Raw genomic sequence first — 20,469 nt, forward strand, 5'->3', positions numbered from 1 at the left:
CACTTCCTTTATACAGAATATTTGATATTCCAGAGATTGAGGAGTCTGAGAGATTCTTCTCTTCATTACCATGTGGTGTGCGCCTCATCTTTGCTCTCTACAATTTGATGGAGTCTCAGTCAGAGATGTTCTGTTACTTTGTGATTATCTTCAATCACATGGTGTCTGCCTCTCTGCTCACACTCTTCCTGCCCATCCTCATCTTCCTGTGGGCCATGCTGTCAGTGCCACGACCAACCAAGCGCTTCTGGATGACAGCCATCATCTACACTCAGGTCAGCATCTTTCCAACAGCTGATGTTAAAAATAAATAGAGAACATAGACCTGAAATTGCTCCCATCTTTTCCCCCTTTCTTCATCTCTCTCCACTCAGCTCACAGTTGTGGTGAAGTACTTTTTCCAGTTTGGCTTCTTCCCATGGACTACATCAGCATATCGTGGCATTAATGCGGAGCGTCCATTCGCAGTCCCCAACATAGTTGGAGTTGAGAAGAAAGATGGCTACGTCCTGGTAGACCTCATCCAGTTAATTGCTCTGTTCTTCCATCGCTCCATCCTTAAGGTACTTCACCTTTCCAGACATCTTCAAAAGACATTCCAGTTCATGATCTGTATGTTTTATTGCAAGGATACATCAAATTTGGTAAAATATTCTATTTTTAATTAGAAATGTTTTCTCAATTTTTCTCCTTATTTAAATAATTTAAACTGTTTATAACCAACATATTTTCTTAATCTAAAACCATTGGAAAAATGTGCAACCCTAAATACATTTCTGTAAGACTTCCAAGCCGTACATACATTTCCTTGCACTAATACTGTATTATGACCTCAAAAATCTTTTACCATAGTGCCTGAAACTAATACATTATGAGGTTTGCATCCTGTAATCAGCTCCATAAGTGTGAGTTCTGGAATAGTAAACTTGTTTTCCAGCTCACCTGGTACAGCGTTATACTTACAACCTGGAGCAGTAGAAGTATGTTTTTATCTCACGTTTGCTTTTGTGATTGCTTAACTTTAGTGTAAGTGCTACGTTATTTTCAAATGTGAAATGTGCAAGAATCAACATAAATCATTTTGCAGGAGTATCGCCAGAAGCAAATTTTTCCACTGAGCTTGGGTTGTTCTCCTTGATTCTTCCACCATATTGGATGGAATTGCACTTTGAACTTGGTACAGTGTATTCTGGGATTTAATTTTCTTCGAAGAATACAGGCGGTGCTGCCTTATAATTTGACCAAACAAAGGCATTGTTGCAGGCAGCCTGTCAAAGTTAGTTTCTGGTCTGTGTTTATTTTTGTTTTGTTTATTAGTTCAGTTCTGTCTTTCTCCTGTTTGTTTCTATAGTTTTTGATTGATTGTTAGTTCAGTTCAGGTGTGTCTTGTTGATTTGCTCTTTGGTTTTGTCTATTTAAACCCTGTTCTCTGTCTTGCTCTTAGTCAGTTCTTAAAGGAAAACTCCACCGTTTTTTGAAATATGGCTTATTCACATTCTTACCTACATTTAGATATGTGTGCAAATGCATTTTTGTCTCAGTGCATGCATTGTTTTAGTTTGACAGGGTCGGCGCTAGCTTAGCTTAGCACAATGAATGGATTCCTTTGTTGCCAGCTAGCATGTCCTGAGTAAAAGTGATTAAAAAAATAAACAAACCCACGTAATTACTTCTTGTGGCCTGCGTATTCACAACGAGTACAAATAGCGACGCAGATTAACACTAGGCGATTTCCTAGGCAGATATTGACTTGGGACTATATTAGGGGGAAGCACGGGCGAATCACTGCTACTTGGGCGCAGAGACGTCACGCAACACATGAAATCCCACGACTTCCGTAAACATACCGGTGTTCAGCGCGTAAAAAAAAAAAAAAAAAAACGAAACAAGAACATAGCGGCGCGACCTGCAACAAGTGTCTTCGCTTTAGGACTATTTATTTTGAGAAGTTATAGCAAACATGGTAATTAATTGCCTGCATAGCAAAAGGTTGTGAGAACAAGCAAAGAACTACACGAATGTAATGTTTCACAAAAACTGAGAAAGGCTAGCTACTCTGGAGATCTGTAGCCTACATCAACGCCACTCGACAAAATAAAACAGTTTTGTTTGCGAAGAGCATTTTGCACCAGAGGACTAACGTTACCCTTGAAAAAATGGAATATGTGCCCAGAAAGACGGTAAAGTTACTACGTCTGAAAGATACGGCCGTCCCATCTATTTTCAAAGCGCAGGCAGAACAAAGTAAGTTCTTGTATTACTCTCTTCCTTATGTTTATCGGTGTCTTTATTCTGTTGTAAGATCGATGCTGAAAAGCTTTATCTAGACTACGAACGTCATGTTGAATTCTACCTGTTTAGCATGAACAAGCTGTTATCGTTATAACTTACCTATATCCATTTGGTCCATTCGGCGTGGCGCGTTTTTTCCATTTCACCTTATCACACCGGAAAAAAAATGAGTACTGCAGGATGGATCAGGGTCAGTGCTGTGAAATCCTCAGTAACGTTAGCTGTGACAACTGCGGGCACACGTCCTCAGGCTGTTGAGCGATCGCAACATCCTCCTCCTCTCGGTCTATTTCTAAAGCACGCGCAGCTCCTCTTCTAAAAACTCTGGTTCAAATAGGTAACGTTATGGCTCTGGCTCTTGACTGTCTGAGAAGTCACCCTCTTCGTCTCTCACAAAATCAGCCATGTTCATCGCCAGTCATGTACTGTAAGGAAAATAGTCAGGTAGCTACTATTCAAGCCGGTATGTTTACGGAAGTCGTGGGATTTCATGTGTTGCGTGACGTCTCTGCGCCCAAGTAGCAGTGATTCGCCTGTGCTTCCCCCTAATATAGTCCCAAGTCAATATCTGCCTAGGAAATCGCCTAGTGGTAATCTGTGTCGCTATTTGTACTCGTTGTGAATACACAAGGAACAAGAAGTAATTACGTGGGTTTGTTTATTTTTTTTAATCACTTTTACTCAGGACATGCTAGCTGGCAACAAAGGAATCCATTCATTGTGCTAAGCTAAGCTAGCGCCAACCCTGTCAAACTAAAACAATGCATGCACTGAGACAAAAATGCATTTGCACACATATCTAAATGTAGGAAAGAATGTGAATAAGCCCTATTTCAAAAAACGGTGGAGTTTTCCTTCAATGTTCTGTTCCCGGGTATCCGTTTGTTAAAGATTTGAGTTTGTTTTTGTTTAATAAAAGATTGCAACCATAACAGTAGAACTGATAAAAAATGGATCTGGCCATGGAGACCATTCCCGAGACGGCCACCGATCTGCCTGCACCTCTCCTGCCTCCAGAACCAGTGCCGCCCTGGAGACTCCCTGTCCCGCTACGCCTCGCCCTCGTCAGCATCTAGGGCGCCCACCCCTGTGAATTAGATCCAGTCTCTGCTGCGACCACCAATCGTAACAGTCTTTGCATCAGGAGTGTGCCTATGATGCCTAGTTTGGTGGTTCAGTAGGTTTTATAACAGAGCCAGTGAGATTTGTGTGACTTTGTTTTTGTGCCTTCAGTGTCATGGTTTATGGGATAACAAGGAGGTGGAGATGCCAGACTTCTTTAAGAAGCTAAAGAGGAAAACAGAGAAAAACAAGATGACTGGAGGATCGAGACTACGAGAAGAAAGCACAAATCGACGAATTCCCTTCTTTCCTCTTCAGGCTTCATTCAGTTCTTTCCTTCGGAGACAGAGAGCAGAGAGTCCAGAGCGACTGGGTAAGATCTTCATATGAATATCTACGAGGAATATACTGAATATATATATATATATGTGTTTGTGTGTGTGTGTGTGTGTGTGTGTATTCCGCGTGACTCAACTCACACCCGTGAGTTGAGTCACGCGCAATGAGCAAAAGGGAGGGTTGTTTGCAAGGGTTGCCAAACGTTTCGTATAATACGGAATCATTCTGTATTTGACACAAAAAAAGTCTTGTTCGAGTATTGAACTGACACGGAACGCATTTTGTTCCGTAGTTCCGAGCGAGCCAGATGCTCAATGTGCAGATGCTAATCGTTTATGATGCAAAAGCATTTTGCATATAACGAGGAAAAGGAGTTTCCGAAGACATTTGTAGGCTATGATAAGAAAAACTAGCCTGGATGCCAGCCCGAACTCCGCCCACAACATTTTTTGGTCGGGAAGTTCGGTCTGGACTCGATCCATTGAGGAGTAATTATGATCAGGCAAGAAATGATCGGGCCAATCAAATTGCCAGGGCGGGCTTTATACGATGATGGACAGATGATCTGCAAGGACGTAATCATCATGTTATCAAAGAGCGCTTAACCGATTTCCCTCAGAGTTGACTGCAGCTGGAGAATTGAGATGTATAGATTCCGCTGTCGCGTCTGTTGTAAAATAAATCGACAGCGCATTCATTTTAATAGACAAACAGAGTACTGCAATCAAAGCATTTGTCGATCGGAAAGATATTTTTGCCGTCCTTCCTACATGATTCGGGAAAAGTGTAACTTATCAGCTGGCTCTGACGGTCGTTAAGAAGATGGGACGTAATAAAAATCCTGTGGTCGTTGTGGTTTCTCCTTTGGTCGCATTCATGAAGGAGTAAGTAAAAGAAGTAACACTCGTTATTTAACTTCTAAAATAAATAAAGTTAGGCTACGTTCTGTATTTGAAAACTGCGCTATGCAAAGGAGTTGACTTATGAGTTGCTCTGATTGGTTGTAGGTTTACCGACTATCCAATTGAGTGCAGAGGTTTTTTTTTTTCCTGGTTCGGTTACGACACGCCTCATAATCAAAGCCTCATGGAGTGGTCTCAGACTGATTTTCTTATTAGAAAATGAGTATGACGAAGTCAGGCTAAAGAAAAACTACTAAATTAAAAAATCAAATTTTTTTGCACTTGAAAGAACATCCCAGACAGCAAACTGACATTGAATCAACGTGGAAACGACGTCTCTCATGACATTGAAACGATGTTGATTTTGCTCATCGAATTAACGTTGAACCAACGTCAGACGCGGCATTCTTCAAAGCTAAATGAAAATCGAAAATTGGTTTGCTTTCATAACGTTGAAACAACGCGTTGATTTCAAGTTGATTTTCCGTTAGTTTTGAAAGAATGACGCGTCTGACGTTGGTTCAACGTTAATTCGATGAGCAAAACTATGTCAGATCAACGTTGTTTCGATGTCATATTTCCACGTTGATTCAATGTCAGTTTGCTATCTGGGATTCTAGAAGTCTAATTCTGTTGAATAAGTTTGCATAAGGCTACTCAAAACTAGTGTGGTTATTTTTCTTCAAATGCAGTCTAAGCCAATGAGTTTTGAATGTTAGACGTTTTATTTGTTGAAATTAACAAATAAAACATATTATAAACTAAACAAATCCATGGTTCTTTGTTGGCAAAATGATCATGATAGCCTTCATATATCTAGCCTATGTGGTACAGCCATTGATTAGGCATATTTTGCTATTCTATAAATAAAGGCATAATAAGTTGCATTATAATATGCCATAATGTATGAATTTCAGGGGCAATTTCTTCCACTTAACATAATTTCAGGGGTCATATTCTCCACTTTTTTTTCTCCAAGTATTTATATATCTGTGTTAATATCCTTTTTAATATCATATCATCAGGTGAGAGCCATAGCAGGGAAATGCGTTCACAGAAGAAGCGGCAGAGGAGTGTGGCGCTAAGCAGAAAGGAGCGAATGAAGAAGTATATGAATGACCGAATGCTGGAGGCCAAAGCTGCTGTCATCGAGCTGCAAGTTTAATTTTACATTTGTACATACTTTGAAAATGCATTGTCCGAGAAAGCTTTACATAATCAAAACCATTCATTTAAAATATTCTACTGTTTGCTACAGTTAAAATAATCAGTATATAGTAAGTATGGAATATCATACACAAAATCCCTCAGTGATGCAGACCATGCTGATGATGAATATAGCTTTTATTGATCTTTTTATCGATTTTTGTCTGTTCTGTACTTCCAAATAACAGCATTTTAGAAAGATATTTGTCTGCTATATTAAAACAATGCAATACTAATACTCCTGCTCATTTAAATCTCCTTTCTTTTCAGTGCTCTACACATATACTTACCCATAAGGCAATTCTTCTATGACATCATTCACCCAGAGTACAGCCCTGTGTGTGACGTGTATGCGCTGATGTTTCTGATAGATGTGGTGAACTTCATCATCATTATATTTGGATATTGGGCTTTTGGAGTAAGTATTCGAAGTGCTCTCACAATCCTACAATAATGTTTAGTCACTCTTTAATTTAATTTAGTTATATTAGTGAAATATTTAAATTTTGAGGAAATGACAATGCCAAAAGTCCCGGGATGGTCTACCATTTACGGTATGTTATAAGCAAAAATGAAGAACAAAGTTATTTCCAACAAAACTAGACCAAAAGCAAAGTTGGTTTGGACTTTGCCTCGGGAAACAGCCAAAGACAAAATTCTGGAAAAGTTGGCTCCGGCTGGTGAAAACTTTCAAACTACCATTGGTTTGTAGCATTTTGTGTGATGGGTAACCTTTGAGGAGTTTGAGTTGTTAATTAACATTATCATTAATAATCAATAACCTGACAAAAAAATATATATATTTATCTGTGTTGGATTCCATCTTAAACAACATTTTTAACTTTCATAAAGATATGAATAGCACAATAGCAAAACAGATATCATCATTAACTATTAAATGCATTTTGCAAAAAAACAAAAAACAAAAAAACATTAGCAATGTTTTGTGCATGAAAGACCCATGACTGCTAGATAAACATGTTAAAGTGTCGGACACTTGGGAATACTGAATTTCATTGTTGATATGTGCCCACCACCTAATCATGCTCATCTGTTTTTCTGTGTTCGTTTATTTGTCATTAATGAATGTATTGAATGATTGATACAGAAGCACAGCGCGGCCGCCGATATAACAGAGTCGCTGTCAGAAGACCAGGTTCCCGAGGCGTTCCTCGTCATGCTTCTCATCCAGTTCAGTACCATGATTGTGGACCGAGCACTCTATCTCCGTAAAACTCTCCTTGGGAAGTGTGTTTTCCAGGTAGTGCTTGTGTTCGGGATCCACTTCTGGATGTTCTTCATACTACCTGGTGTCACAGAGAGGTGAGGAATACTGTAACTGAAGAACTGTTAATCACTGAAAAAGATCAAATTTTGGATACGATTATTTATACTTTTTTTGTAACCATTTTCCACATTTTATAAATTAATTACATAAATGGAAGTCTAATTATGTATTGATCAACCCAGACAGCAAACTGACATTGAATCAACGTGGAAACGACGTCTCTCATGACATTGAAACAACGTTGATTTTGCTCATCGAATTAACGTTGAACCAACGTCAGACGCGGCATTCTTCAAAGCTAAATGAAAATCGAAAATTGGTTTGCTTTCATAACGTTGAAACAACGCGATGATTTCAAGTTGATTTTCTGTTCGTTTTGAAAGAATGACGCGTCTGACGTTGGTTCAGCGTTAATTCGATGAGCAAAACAATGTCAGATCAACGTTGTTTCGATGTCATATTTCCACGTTGATTCAATGTCAGTTTGCTATCTGGGAAATCAAGTTAAGACAAGTTAATCTCCTTGCTGAAATAGCCACCTTGCTAAAAATCTATGAGTTTCTGAGGTTGGTTTCAATAAAAGTTTTGAGTTTCAACCCTAATATTTAGCAACTTGCAATCTTTAATTGACACACATATGGCTTAAGCCCAGCCAAACTAACTTTAAAACTTGTTCTACAAGCTGCAACACTAACACTTTGGTTTGAAAATAACATGAAAATAACAACAATCCCCATTCAGACATCTTAAATGTCTGAATACCATTGTGACGATCACCAGTTGGAGTGCCCCAGAGAATCACCAGAGGGCACTCCACATCAGAACTGATCACTTCACCAGAACTCCGTTTCCCATAATGCCTCATCCCTGTGACTGATTACACACACCTGCACCTCATTTCAGACTGCCTATATAGGCCACACTCAAACAAGGACTCTTTGCGAAGATTTAGAAAAGGACATTCTACAACAGATGCTCTAGTTAGAGTTAGTAATGAAGTGGAAAAGGCATTGAAAATGAAAGAGCTGATGACAATAGTATACTTTGACATAGAGAAGGCGTATGATACTATGTGGAGAGAAGGTCTGCTTATTAAATTAAGTAGAATGGGTTTTGGAGGAAGGATGTATATTGTTTAACATTATGATCAATGTCACGTTTTCAAATTTAGATAAATGCATCAAATCAGCGCTATATGCGGATGATGGGGCCATATGGATGAGAGGAAGGAATGTGACATACGTGTTAGAGAACATAAGGAGAGCAGTAGAGAAAGTAGAAAAGTGGTCATGTGAGTGGGGGTTTAAGATATCCACAAGCAAATCATGTTATATGATCTTCACAAACAAACGCAAGTATCAGGTTGAAAAATTATCATTATACCAGCAACCAATGGAAAAAGTAAATGAATTTAAGTACCTGGGTTTATGGTTTGATCGTAAATATACATGGAAAACTCACATAAAGCACTTAGAAACTAAATGTAAAAAAGTTATCAACTTCTTGAGAGCTGTGGCTGGTTATGATTGTGGTGCAGATAAAATATCACTAATTGACATCTATAGAGCTTGCATGAGGTCATCAATAGATTATGGTTGTATAATTTATGGGGCAGCAGCAAAAACATCTTTAAAAAAAATTGATAGCTTACAATATAGAGCATTACGTGTATGCATTGGAGCTATTAAGTCAACACCCACTAACGCAATACTTCTAGAAACAGGAGAGACACCACTGAAGTTAAGGAGAGAAAAACTTGCACTAGCTTATTGGATTAGATTGAAAGGAAGTGGGAAAGAGAACCCTTCTAAGGAGATCGTACAGGACTGTTGGGAATACTACAAGTATCAGGGACGTGGGTTTGGCTGGACCAGGGAAAAGAGAGTGGAGGAATATGGATTAAAAGCCTTAGATTTCATCACGTCTACCCCAGTTAGTAATATTCCACCATGGTTTTTCCAAGAGGTAAAAACAGATGTTAGTATCCTAGGAATGGAGAATGGAGGAAGTGGGAATCAAGACAAGTATTTATATAAGGAACAGTTACAATAATTATCTCAGAATTTATACAGATGGATCAAAGAGTAAACAGGAATGTGTGGGAGTTGGAATTCATATTCCTGAATTCAAAATAAATATGTCGAAAAGATTATCTGACCAGTTATCAGTATACACAGCAGAAATTGTGGCAGTCATCATTGCATTACACAGTCCCTCCAGAAAACGCGATTATGCGATCGCTGAATTCAATGCAAAATCAGCCAAAGTCCGCATATTTATGCGGGGGCCGCATTTTTTCAAATACGCCGCACTTTCCATAAATTGCCGATTTCCTTGCAAAATATGCGGGGTTTGCATAATTTCATAATCCTCGCATTTTCGTTGCAAAAAAAGTCACATGTATCTTAGCAGAAAGTTGAAAAATGTTGCGTTTGCTTCACATAAGAGCAGCCATGTTTCCATGGGAACGTTATAAAGTGACGCAATTATGCGACCGCCAGACAGACTCACGGAGGCGATTGACATCTCACAAATCGAACTCGTATAACTGTCTGTCGCACGTTCTACTGTCACATCGTTACTTAATTGCATTTTTAAAGAAAACGGGCCACAAAATCAATCAATTTTTGCCCGCAACAATCACAAAAAAACTCGCGTTTTTCTGGAAGGACTGAATACTATTATGGTAAATGTTAAATATATATCGCAAATTTTTTCACAAATTTTTGGAAATTACCACCACAAAATCAGTCATTTTGATCGCAAAAATCACACAAAAAAAATCGTGAAATCCTGGAGGGACTGATTACAATGGGTGGAAGAGGTTAGACCTGATAGAGTGGTAATATGTACAGACTCATTATCTGTCATTAAAAGTATACAATCAATGGAATCTGCCAGAGAAGACTTATTATTAGAACTAAATCACAGTTTGCTAAGATTACATCGGGGTGGCATAGATGTTCAGTTTTGTTGGGTGCCAGCACACGAGGGAGTGAAAGGAAATGAGAGTGCAGACAAACTAGCAAAAGATGCATTACAGAAGGAAATAACGGTCCCAATTCCACTCGGAAAAGGAGAAGGAAAAGCAGTGATAAGAGAGAAAGGTATGAGAATATGGCAGAAATGGTGGGAAGAAGACACGAAAGGAGAAAGTACAAAAATGTGTCAGTATTAAAAATTATAACGAAAAGACTAGGCAGGAGGAAATTATAATATCAAGACTAAGAGTGGACCACACAGGATTGAATAGCACTTTGTATTTAATGGGGAAAAGGAATAGTGAAAAATGTGGGGTTAAAGAAAATGCTGAACATGTCATATTACACTGTATATTATATGAATTGGAAAGACGGGTGTTACAAGATGAGGTTCAGGAAGCAGGACGGGAATGGAATCTGATTGGGAGACTGGGAACAGAAGGAGAGAGGAAAGGGATTATAAGCACCAGAATGGCACTTTTTAAATTTCTTTAAGTCACAGGGTTGATGGGTAGAATATGAGATCAATTAAATAGCATGATGTTACACACTCCAGTACAGTAGGTGGCGGTATGCACTTCAAAGTTGGTTGCAATCCGCCATTTTTCGAGAGGAGAAGAAGAAGACTCTTTGCGAAGTATTTATCCTGCGTGTTATCCTGTTTCTTGTTTCTCTGGTTTTGATCTTGGACTGTTTTCTCATCTGTACGATTGTTATCTGCCTGGCCTGACTTGGATTGCCTTGGATTATTGTTTCTTGCTGCCTGCCCTGATCTTCTGCCTGTGACCTGACGACTCTCTGCGCTCACTCTCTGATATCCCTGTTTTGCTGTTTCCTGACCCCTGCCTGTTTGACCATTCTAATAAAAGCTGCACATGGATCCTATCTCGTCTTCCGTCTCGTAACAACCATCCTTTTTCTTGATCAAGATAACAGACGAAACATATGGGCTACAACTCCTTGATGCCTCATGCCTCCAACAGTTGATTGATTTGTACCATCACTATCTTTTACTGAAATTAAGGAATCAGTCTTCATTAGGGTTGGGTATCGTTTGAATTTGAACGATTCTGATTACGATTCCGATTCCTTGTTTCAATTCCGGTTCCTAACGATTCTCGATTCCGATTCTTTTAAGAGGCAGGGTCAAAAAAGTTTAGCTAACCTTGCTAACCAACGGCCTTTCTGAAGGAAATAAGTAAATATTTTTACTTTCTGTAAAAATACTCCTTTTGTCACAAATTTTGCATTTTGCCGAGATTTAGTTATTTTTAGAAAAGTGAAGCCACACTTTGGATCGCCGACGTAAGCTACTCATGTTCGACTCACGCGGTCATGCCAACACTTCCGGTAGACGCTTCTTCGTTGGTGTTGTTTAGTGGTTTCTTCTTCCGCTCGGCGGACTGTGAATATCGAAACTAGGAATCAAAATTTTAACTTTTGAACGATTCCGGGAAAAACGAAAAGTTAGTCCCGATTCCAATCGATACTCGATTCTCGATACCCAACCCTAGTCTTCATATTTGTTAAACCGGCTTGTCCAAAAGGGCCATATCATGATAAATTAATTTAGTACATGCCAGATCTTTCTGACTAGAACTTGTAAAGCAGGAGCCTTACTACACCCCTGAAAGATCAGGCAAATCCACCATCTCAATTACTCATAATTCAAGTCAAGTCACCTTTTTTAATATAGCGCTTTTTACAAAACAGATTGTTTCAAAGCAGCTTTACAGAGACAACAGGAAAATAATGCAGCTAAGTTTGTTTCTTGAAGAAAATAGTGTCACAAGAGCTTGCTCAAGTACTGGGGAGTTAGACCATTTAGTGCTTTGTAAGTAATCAGCCATATTTAAAAATGTATGCAATGTTTAATAGGCAGCCAATGCAGGGTTGACAGAACCGGGCTAATATGGTCATACTTCCTGGCTCTAGTAAGAACTCGAGCTGCTGCATTTTGGACCAGCTGAAGTTTGTTTGTTATGTGTGCAGGGCAACCACCCATTAGAGCATTACAGTAATCTAGCCTTGATGTCATGAATGTGTAGGAAACTCAGAAGAGAAGACCAGGAGACTTGGTTGTATCTTCAGCAGGATTCTTCTTTGAGAACATGAGCTGTCGGTAGCTGAAATCATCAAGTCTAACTAAGGCTGTGTACATTGTAGTTCATATACCTTTCAAAAGGGGGAGGTACATAGTGGTGGAGACACTCTGAACAAAGTATGTAAATGAAGTACAGGAGTCAGCTCATTGCCGGAATTTCCCCAGCCCTGATCTCATCAGCATAACAGTGTCATTCAAATGCATAGATGCTAATCCAATCAGCCTGACAGTATCGCCCCTACCTTCAGATTATCATAGCTTAACTTGGGACAATGACACTGTTCAGGAGGAGCATAAAGACAAAAGGTTCATGTCAGACACCTGGGTTGCGTGACTTAATCTTATTTGAATCTCATCATTTATACCTCAAAATGTAAAACACAATGTACAGAACTTTCTCAGTTTATATACTATTGTATTGGAACCTTGATGTAACATTTTATAAATGTGTAATACAGCAAGCGCATGACCTAACTGTTCCACATTTTTCATTGAAAGCATATTTCGTAACTTAGATATATTTTTAAGATCGAAAAATGCAGTTTTACAGATGCTAGAAATGTGGCTTTCACATGAAAGATTGGTATCAAAGAGCACACCCAGGTTCCTAACCAACAACTAAAACTTGACAAAGCCGCCATCAATTGTTAGACAGTATTCTAGTACGTGCATAGGTTTTTGGTCCAATCATTAGAAACTTCTGATGTTTTTTCAGAATTAAGTTTTTTTCATCCAAATTTTTATATCAGTTATGCATTCCATTAATTTTGTGAATTTGTTACGTTTTTTAGGGCCGCTAAGAAATATAGAGCTGGGTATCATCGGCATAACAGTAAAAACTAATGCTTTCTAATGATATCTCCCAAGGGTAGCATGTACAGAGTGAACAGCAACGGTCCTAGTACTAAGCCTTGTGGTACTCCATTCTTAACTTGTGATCGATATGACATCTCTTCCTTTACCACTACAAACTGATGACGGTCAGATAAGGATGATTTAAACCATGCTAATGCAATTCCACAAATGCCAGCATAATTTTCGAGAATGTTGCGGTTGATAGTGTCAAATGCAGCACTAACATCAAGTAACGTTAATAGAGAATTACAACCACAATGGACTATGGACAGTAGCATTCCTCTTTTACATAAGGTATTTTAAAAGTATAAAATTACTAGTATACATTTAAATTACTTGTGGTCTCTGAGAGAAAAAGCCTTTAGAATTATTTATGATAATTTTTTACAAATGTTTCTTATTTCAGGAGGTTCAACCGGAATCGAGTTGCTCAACTTTGGTACTTTGTCAAGTGTATCTATTTTGGTCTCTCAGCATACCAGATCAAATGTGGTTACCCTAATCGTGTTCTTGGAAATTTTCTTACCAAGAATCACAACTACTTCAACCTCTTCCTCTTTCAGGGGTAAGTCAGTTAAAACGACTGATTTGTTTCTGTATATTCAACAGAATTAATCAAACAAAGGGTTTGACAGTCTACCTTATGAAAAGGGTAAGGGTTTAGAATAATGGTACATTATTAATCGGTAAATATGCATGAAATATGAATTCAGGACTTACTGGATTCAGAAATACTTTTAAATAATGGTCCAGATTGCTGGTAGTTCTTGAAGATCATTTTTAAGTTATATTATTTTTTCCAAGTGAATGATTTAAAAACAAAAAATCCGGACCATTATTTTAAAGTGAAAAAATACTTTGTTTTAATTTTAATTCTACTCTTTCAGAAGTTGCAAATTAGCCCCCGTTATCAAATGTTAATGTTGTGATTATTATTTCACTGTTAATTCATTACAATTTGTCATAGTTGATCGTTTTTAATGAGGCAAATGTCATTTTGTAATTATTGATTGCCTAATAAGTCTAAAATCTGAGAGATATTATGATAAAACTTCAAGATATTGGTATCCTGACCTGGGAATCCTGAAAAATATTCTGTGTGGATAATTTCTATAGCTAAAATAATCAGAGAAGCATTATGCATTAATGGCATGCTTGTTTAATTGTCATCTAAGACAAGTGTTAGTGTTTTTTTTCTCATTAATGGGCAGTTCCCTTTCAGTCGGTCACTCTCAACTTATGTCAGAGGTGATCTGAAGAATGGGGATCTCGCTTGAGAGACCAATCCACTTTGAGTATAAAATAAATGAGCCAATGGGCATTGGCATGCAAACATACATCACTCCAACCATGTGTTTTAGATGCGGTCATTGCCTGACTCTGGCTGGCGATCCTGATCACTGCATCACATGCTTGGGCTATAGGAACACTGAGTTTGATAGCCTTGGTGACCTGAGGATCACAGTGAGGGCTTCCCCACAGAGTCAACCTCCTCAGGCCTCTCACTCGTCTTTAATGCTGCAAGCCGTGGAGCTTCCATGAGAGCGCCAGGGGTGTCAGTAATCTCTTTTGGGGCACAACCGGATGATCGGATGTCGATTGCTGCATCAGAGGGTGAGCTAATGTTCTTTTGAGAAGATTCGGGTGCATTGCCCCCTTCAGGTGTTGCCCGAGTAAGATTCAGAGCTCACGGCTATGCTTTCCCAGGCTGCCGCAAGTGTTGGGCTTGAGTGGAACCCTCCACCGTGTCCGGGACCTTCACACCTGGACAACTGGTATCCCAGGGTGGCCAGTGCTAGTTCTTAGTGCTCCGCCCCAGTGCCTTTCTTTCTGAAAGTGCATGAAGAGGTCACCAGATTATGGACAGCACCTTTTTCTGCCCCAAACCATTCTAGTGCCTTTTCCTCTAACTCTACCTTCGATGGCGGAGTGGCTAGGAGTTACGTGGCGCTCCTACCTGAGCAGCGTTCTGCGGCGATGCAACTGTGTCCCAAGACCACTACCTCTTGACAGGGTAATCCACGTCTCCCCTCCCGGCCATGTATGTTCTCATGAACGAGACCAACTGCCCCACCTTGGAACCAGGTCGGTGGTTTACAATACACTCAGACTCCACTTCAGGCTGCCTCAGTGCCTCCCTAGTTGAGTACCAGCCCGTCTTACTGGCTTTTCCGTATCATCAGACTCACCTATGCGTTTCTGTTTGCCTGGCCCCCGTCCAAGTTCAGGGGCATCCACTTCAACTCTGTGCGGAGCAGCAATGCCCCTGTCTTGCAGGCAAAGATCAACGTCCTACTGGCGAAGGACACGATCGAGTCGGTCCCTCCAGGCGACATGAAGAGAGGGTTGAACAGCCCCTACTTCATTGTACCCAAGAAAGGTTGTGGGTTATGGGCGATCTTGGACTTGCGGACCTTGAATCGGGCCCTGCACAAGCTCCCGTTCAAGATGTTAATTCGGAAACTTATTTTCAAGCGCATCCGTCCTCAAGATTGGTTTGCAGCAATCGACCTGAAGGACACGTACTTTTGTGTCTTGATTCTCCCTCGACACAGACTGTTTTTCTGAGCTTTGTGTACTAGGGTCGAGCATATCAATACAAAGTCCTACCCTACGGGCTGTCACTGTTGCCTCGTATTGTTACAATGATAGTTATTGTATTGCTTAGAGAATGCGCCGTTCACATTCTCAACTGTCTCAACGACTGGCTGATTCTGGCTCAGTCTCTGGATAAGTTGTGCAAACACAGGGGCATGGTGCTCTGTCACCTCAGCCTGTTGGGACGTTGGGTCAACTGGGAAAAGAGCAAACTCACCCCTGGCAGAGGATCTCTTTTCTCTGCATGGAGTTGGTCTCGGTCAACCAGAGGACAGAGGAGCGCATCCGGTCAGTGTTGAACTGCATGAATTTGGTCAAGAGCGGGACAGCGGGTTCCCACTGAAACTTTTTCAGAGTAAAAACCTCAATCAGATTGCCAGTAACCTCAATCAGATTGCTTCATATGAGACAGCTTCAGCACTAGCTTCTCGGCCGAGTCCTGAGAAGAGCGTGGCAGAGTGGCACGAACCAGGTGTCTGTCACCCTTCACTGTCGCCAAACCTTCAGCTTCAGTGGTTGAACCCTTCGTACCTATGAGAAGGAGTTCCCCTAGAACAAGTGGCCAGGTGTTCTGTGGTATTTAAGGATGCCTCTGCCACCAGCTGGGGGGCCACGTACAACAGGCATGCAGTGTGGAGTTTGTGCCCCTGCATTGGCATGCGAGTTGCTCGCAGTACGCCTTGTACTGGGCCGCCTCAAGGGGCTGCTACATGTCAAGCACATAATGGTCTGTACAAACAGTACTACGACCGTTGCGTACATCAAGCAACAATGCCATCTCCTCCTATGGAGTCAGAAGCATCTGAGGTTGCCTCATGCCATTCACATCAATTGTTCAATTGATTTTTTTAGGGCCGCCAAGTAGATCCGTTTGCCTCCAAACAGATGTTGTTTTACTCCCTGACTGAGGGGACCCTCGGCACGGATGCACTTGCACATAGCTGGCCCCTGTGCCTGCCAAAGTATGCGTTTCCCCCAGTGAGCCTTCTTGCACAGATGCTGTGCAAAGTAAGGTAGGACGAGGCACAGGTTAGTTAAGTCGTACTGGCCCAACCGGATCTGGTTCCTAGAACTCATGCTCCTCGGAACAACCCCTCCTTGGCCCATTCCTTTGAGGAAGGGCCTGCTTTCTCAGAGATGGGGCACTCTATGGCACCCGTGTCTAGACCTCTGGAAACTCCATGTCTTAGTCTCTGGACTGGACGTGGAGGTTCTAAGTTGCCTACCCCAGTTAGTGGTGGACACGATCACTTCCACTAGAACTCCCTCTACGAGGCGCCTCTACACATTGAAGTTGTGGTAGATATTTCCCTAAACGTATCTGCGTCCTATAATGTTTATACTCTAGTGCGTCTACACATCAATGTCGGCCAGGTGCTAATCCTATTCTCTAACTCACCTGCTGCAGCAATAATAAACATACAGACTTCAGCAAATGGACTTCGAGCAGACTTCAAGCTAGCAAGGATGTAAATGCCAGGGCCCACCTCAGCGCAACAGGGAAGTCAGTGCCTGGGGAGATTTGGCTCATTTAGTTTACATTTGAAGTGGACTGGTCTCTCAAACGAGATCCCAAAGTGTCGGATCACCTCTTGCGTACGTCTCCGTTCCCTCCTACAGGGAACGAGGATTACATATGTAAACGAGACGTTTTCTTCCACAGGTTCCGGTTTGTTCCGTTCCTGACTGAGATGAGGGCAGTGATGGACTGGGTGTGGACAGACACCACTCTTAGCCTTTCTAACTGGATCTGTGTGGAGGACATCTACGCCAACATCTTTATCCTCAAGTGCTGGAGGGAAGCGGAAAAGGTGAAAACTTGCCAACATGTCATTATAATATAATGTCATGCTCTAGGGCAGTGGTTCACCTTGATCACACCGTGATTCATTCAACTCACTGAAATTGAGGGACTTGTATGATTGTAACTTGTGTGTCAGTGGTCACATGTGTATTCAGAATGTTTTCTGGCCACAGAAATACCCTCATCAACGAGGACAGAGGAAGAAGAAGGTGGTGAAATACACCATGGGCGGCTTCATCATTTTTGCTCTTATCTGCATCGTCTGGTTCCCTCTTCTCTTCATGTCATTGGTTAAATCTGTAGCAGGAGTAACCAATCAACCGTTAGATGTGTCAATCCAGCTGAGCATATTAGGATACGAGGTGCGCAATTATTGTCTTTATTATATGTGCTCACAACATATATTTCTAAAGTATGTTTATATCTGTGAAATATGTCTGTATGTTAATATATATAATGAGTTCATGAATCATTTGAATACTTACATTTGAGCTGGGAAAAACAATGTGCTCATTTCCGTGAATGATATAGACTATGTTTACAGCCATTGTTCAGCATGAGCGCTCAGGAGAACAATTTGATCCCATACTCTCAATCAGCCTTACAGAGGATGACCAATCACTACGCCACTTACCCGGTACACATTACATTTGTCCCACATAGTTATCTACTATCACACTTGAGTTTAAACAGCTAGACTGTCATCCTTCTGTCGGCAGACTGATCAAACTGTCCTCCTTGTGTCTCAATTAGTCCGCGATGCAGTTCCTGGTGAACTATATGGCAGAGGATATAGTGATGGCAAAGATCAAAAGTGACGCCAGTCTGCTGTGGAGCGTCAGTCCTGCCAGCCGAGACGACATGATCAATGAACTCAGCAACTCAACACACTTCTACATCACCCTGCGCTGGACTTTACTGCGGTATACTCTCATGAGCACAACAACTGCACACATTATACAGGCCAAAGGCTTGATGATGTATTCCAATGAAGTTCTGGAGCACAAAAGATCATTTTAGCCGATCCCACAGAATGTGAATGTGTACCATGATGGGACACAGGGCTGTATGTTCTCACTCATGTAGTCAACATTGTATCAACATTTCACGTGTGTGTGATATATCAGTGTTTTTTGCTGGTTTGATCAGAAATGCATCTCTGGTGATGAATGCTGAGACGGCTGGTGAACACACAGTGAAGTATGAAGACAGCGTACTGAGAGATGAACTGGTGTCTATGCTCAGAGGGACACACAGCCGTCCACTGTACGGGTTTCTCAAACATTTAACTGTGGACTCTCTCTACATCTGTTTTGGACACTTCTCACTCCATCTGTTTTCTGATGCCTGTCAGGATGCTGGAAAATCTGCTGCCAAAGTATATCAGAGGAACTTCCGGACCTAATGCTAAAGTGGCACACCGACTTCAAGTGGGTGAGTTATCAACCGGATCTAGAAATTAGTTTGAGAGACTTAAATGCTTACAATTTTCTTGCATAGACAATCTTTGAAACTGTGTATTTTAGCTCTTCTTGTGTTTATTAAGAGGAATCTCTGCATAAGTTGCTCTGCATAAAAGCGTCTGCTAAATGAACTCTTGTAAATGAAGGGCATTAGATCATCAGATCTGCAGGATGTTTTCGTGACTTTAACAGAATCATTCACAGAGCGTTCCAGAGGCTCGGATGACGGTCATCTCCAGTTCTTCCGTCCTCTGTCCGTCAAACTGCAGCGGGGGAACGGCAGCTCCGCAGGGATGGGCTCGCAGTGGTGGGTGGTGGAAGAGTGTTTTCCTGAGTCTCCAGCCAGAACATGCCAGAGTATTGAGATGGTGGTGTTCAATGATAAAGTCAGCCCATCCAGTGTGGGCTTCCTAGCCGGATATGGGTGAGTTTAAGACATTTTTACAATATCCCGATCATGTCTGGTATGTAACTTAGATACATCCCAGCAAACAAATTTAGGTTCTGGGAACGTTAGATTTTGGTTCCCAGAACGTTCCTAGAACATCTTGCATCTGTTGATTTAAATCTGAAATCTATCCATCCTCTTGTTGTTTTCTCTCCTGTCGCGCTGCAGCATTGTGGGTCTGTACATGTCCGTAGTGCTGGTCATTGGTAAGTTTGTGCGGGAATTCTTCACAGGCATCTCTCGATCCATCATGTACGAGGAGCTGCCGTGTGTGGACCGCGTGCTCAAACTGTGCAATGACATCTTTGTTGTGCGAGAGGCTGGAGAGATGGAGATGGAAGAGCAACTGTTTGACAAGCTCATCTTCCTGTACCGCTCACCTGAGACCATGATCAAAATGACCCACCAAAAGAATGAGTAGCTTTCATTTATGACAAAAGATCAACCTCTGAACATCTCAGAAGGACAATATTGTATGAAAGCAGCGTCTGCTATAAGGCACTGAGCAGAAAGTCTTTTATACATTGTACTGCAGTAGTAAGAAATATGATGTGCATTTCCATCGATCCATGAGGAGGTTTTGAAGTCATGTACTGCATAATCTGAAAACAGCATCAATGTAAAAGAAATCATATATACAAGAATGATAAAGACTGTAATGATTTATGCTTAATTGACTTCACTAGTGGTATATCAATATTCATACAATGCATGAGTATTTCATCTTCAATGTTTCAATGAGCTTTTCTTTAATCAGTTAGACCGTTTCATATGTTGTAATATTATGCTGTCATTCCATATGATGTACTAGTCGGTGTGTATAGTGATTCATATAATAAACCATGGCATGTGAAAACAATTTATTGCATCTTGTTTCTTAGCTGGAAAGATCTCATTGAACATTAAGACTTCTTCTTATTATAGAAATCTTTAGTCTGGAGGAATAAATGAGCGATATTAAACGAGTAGGTGTGCGATGCGGCTCTACACGGCTACGAGTGTGATGTGCATTTATACAGTTCGACACACAAGTGTGTAAATAAGAAACAACAACAGAGTATCTTTAAAACACTCTTTTGTGCAGAAATACTTCCTTCCGCCACGGATCAAAATCTTAAATTTAACAG

The 20,469-nt window shown here is 40.8% G+C and overlaps 1 protein-coding gene across 1 annotated transcript in view; it reads left to right on the forward strand.

Moving 5' to 3' along the window:
* LOC120486771 (piezo-type mechanosensitive ion channel component 2) overlaps positions 1-20,177 on the forward strand; it is a 72,919-nt gene extending 52,742 nt beyond the window's left edge. Inside the window, exons 39-53 of the mRNA XM_089133617.1 lie at positions 17-275; positions 375-563; positions 3,526-3,727; positions 5,621-5,750; positions 6,072-6,219; positions 6,910-7,124; positions 13,436-13,594; positions 17,291-17,438; positions 17,605-17,793; positions 17,976-18,068; positions 18,185-18,354; positions 18,581-18,697; positions 18,786-18,865; positions 19,099-19,318; positions 19,511-20,177. Coding sequence (XP_088989743.1) covers positions 17-275; positions 375-563; positions 3,526-3,727; positions 5,621-5,750; positions 6,072-6,219; positions 6,910-7,124; positions 13,436-13,594; positions 17,291-17,438; positions 17,605-17,793; positions 17,976-18,068; positions 18,185-18,354; positions 18,581-18,697; positions 18,786-18,865; positions 19,099-19,318; positions 19,511-19,763 — 2,572 coding nt within the window. The 3' untranslated portion in view covers positions 19,764-20,177. The remainder of the gene's footprint in view (positions 1-16; positions 276-374; positions 564-3,525; positions 3,728-5,620; positions 5,751-6,071; positions 6,220-6,909; positions 7,125-13,435; positions 13,595-17,290; positions 17,439-17,604; positions 17,794-17,975; positions 18,069-18,184; positions 18,355-18,580; positions 18,698-18,785; positions 18,866-19,098; positions 19,319-19,510) is intronic.
* Positions 20,178-20,469: the final 292 nt, after the last annotated feature.

This window comes from Pimephales promelas, chromosome 7, assembly GCF_988280905.1.
Source record: "Pimephales promelas chromosome 7, fPimPro1.hap1.1, whole genome shotgun sequence".
NCBI lineage: Eukaryota > Metazoa > Chordata > Actinopteri > Cypriniformes > Leuciscidae > Pimephales > Pimephales promelas.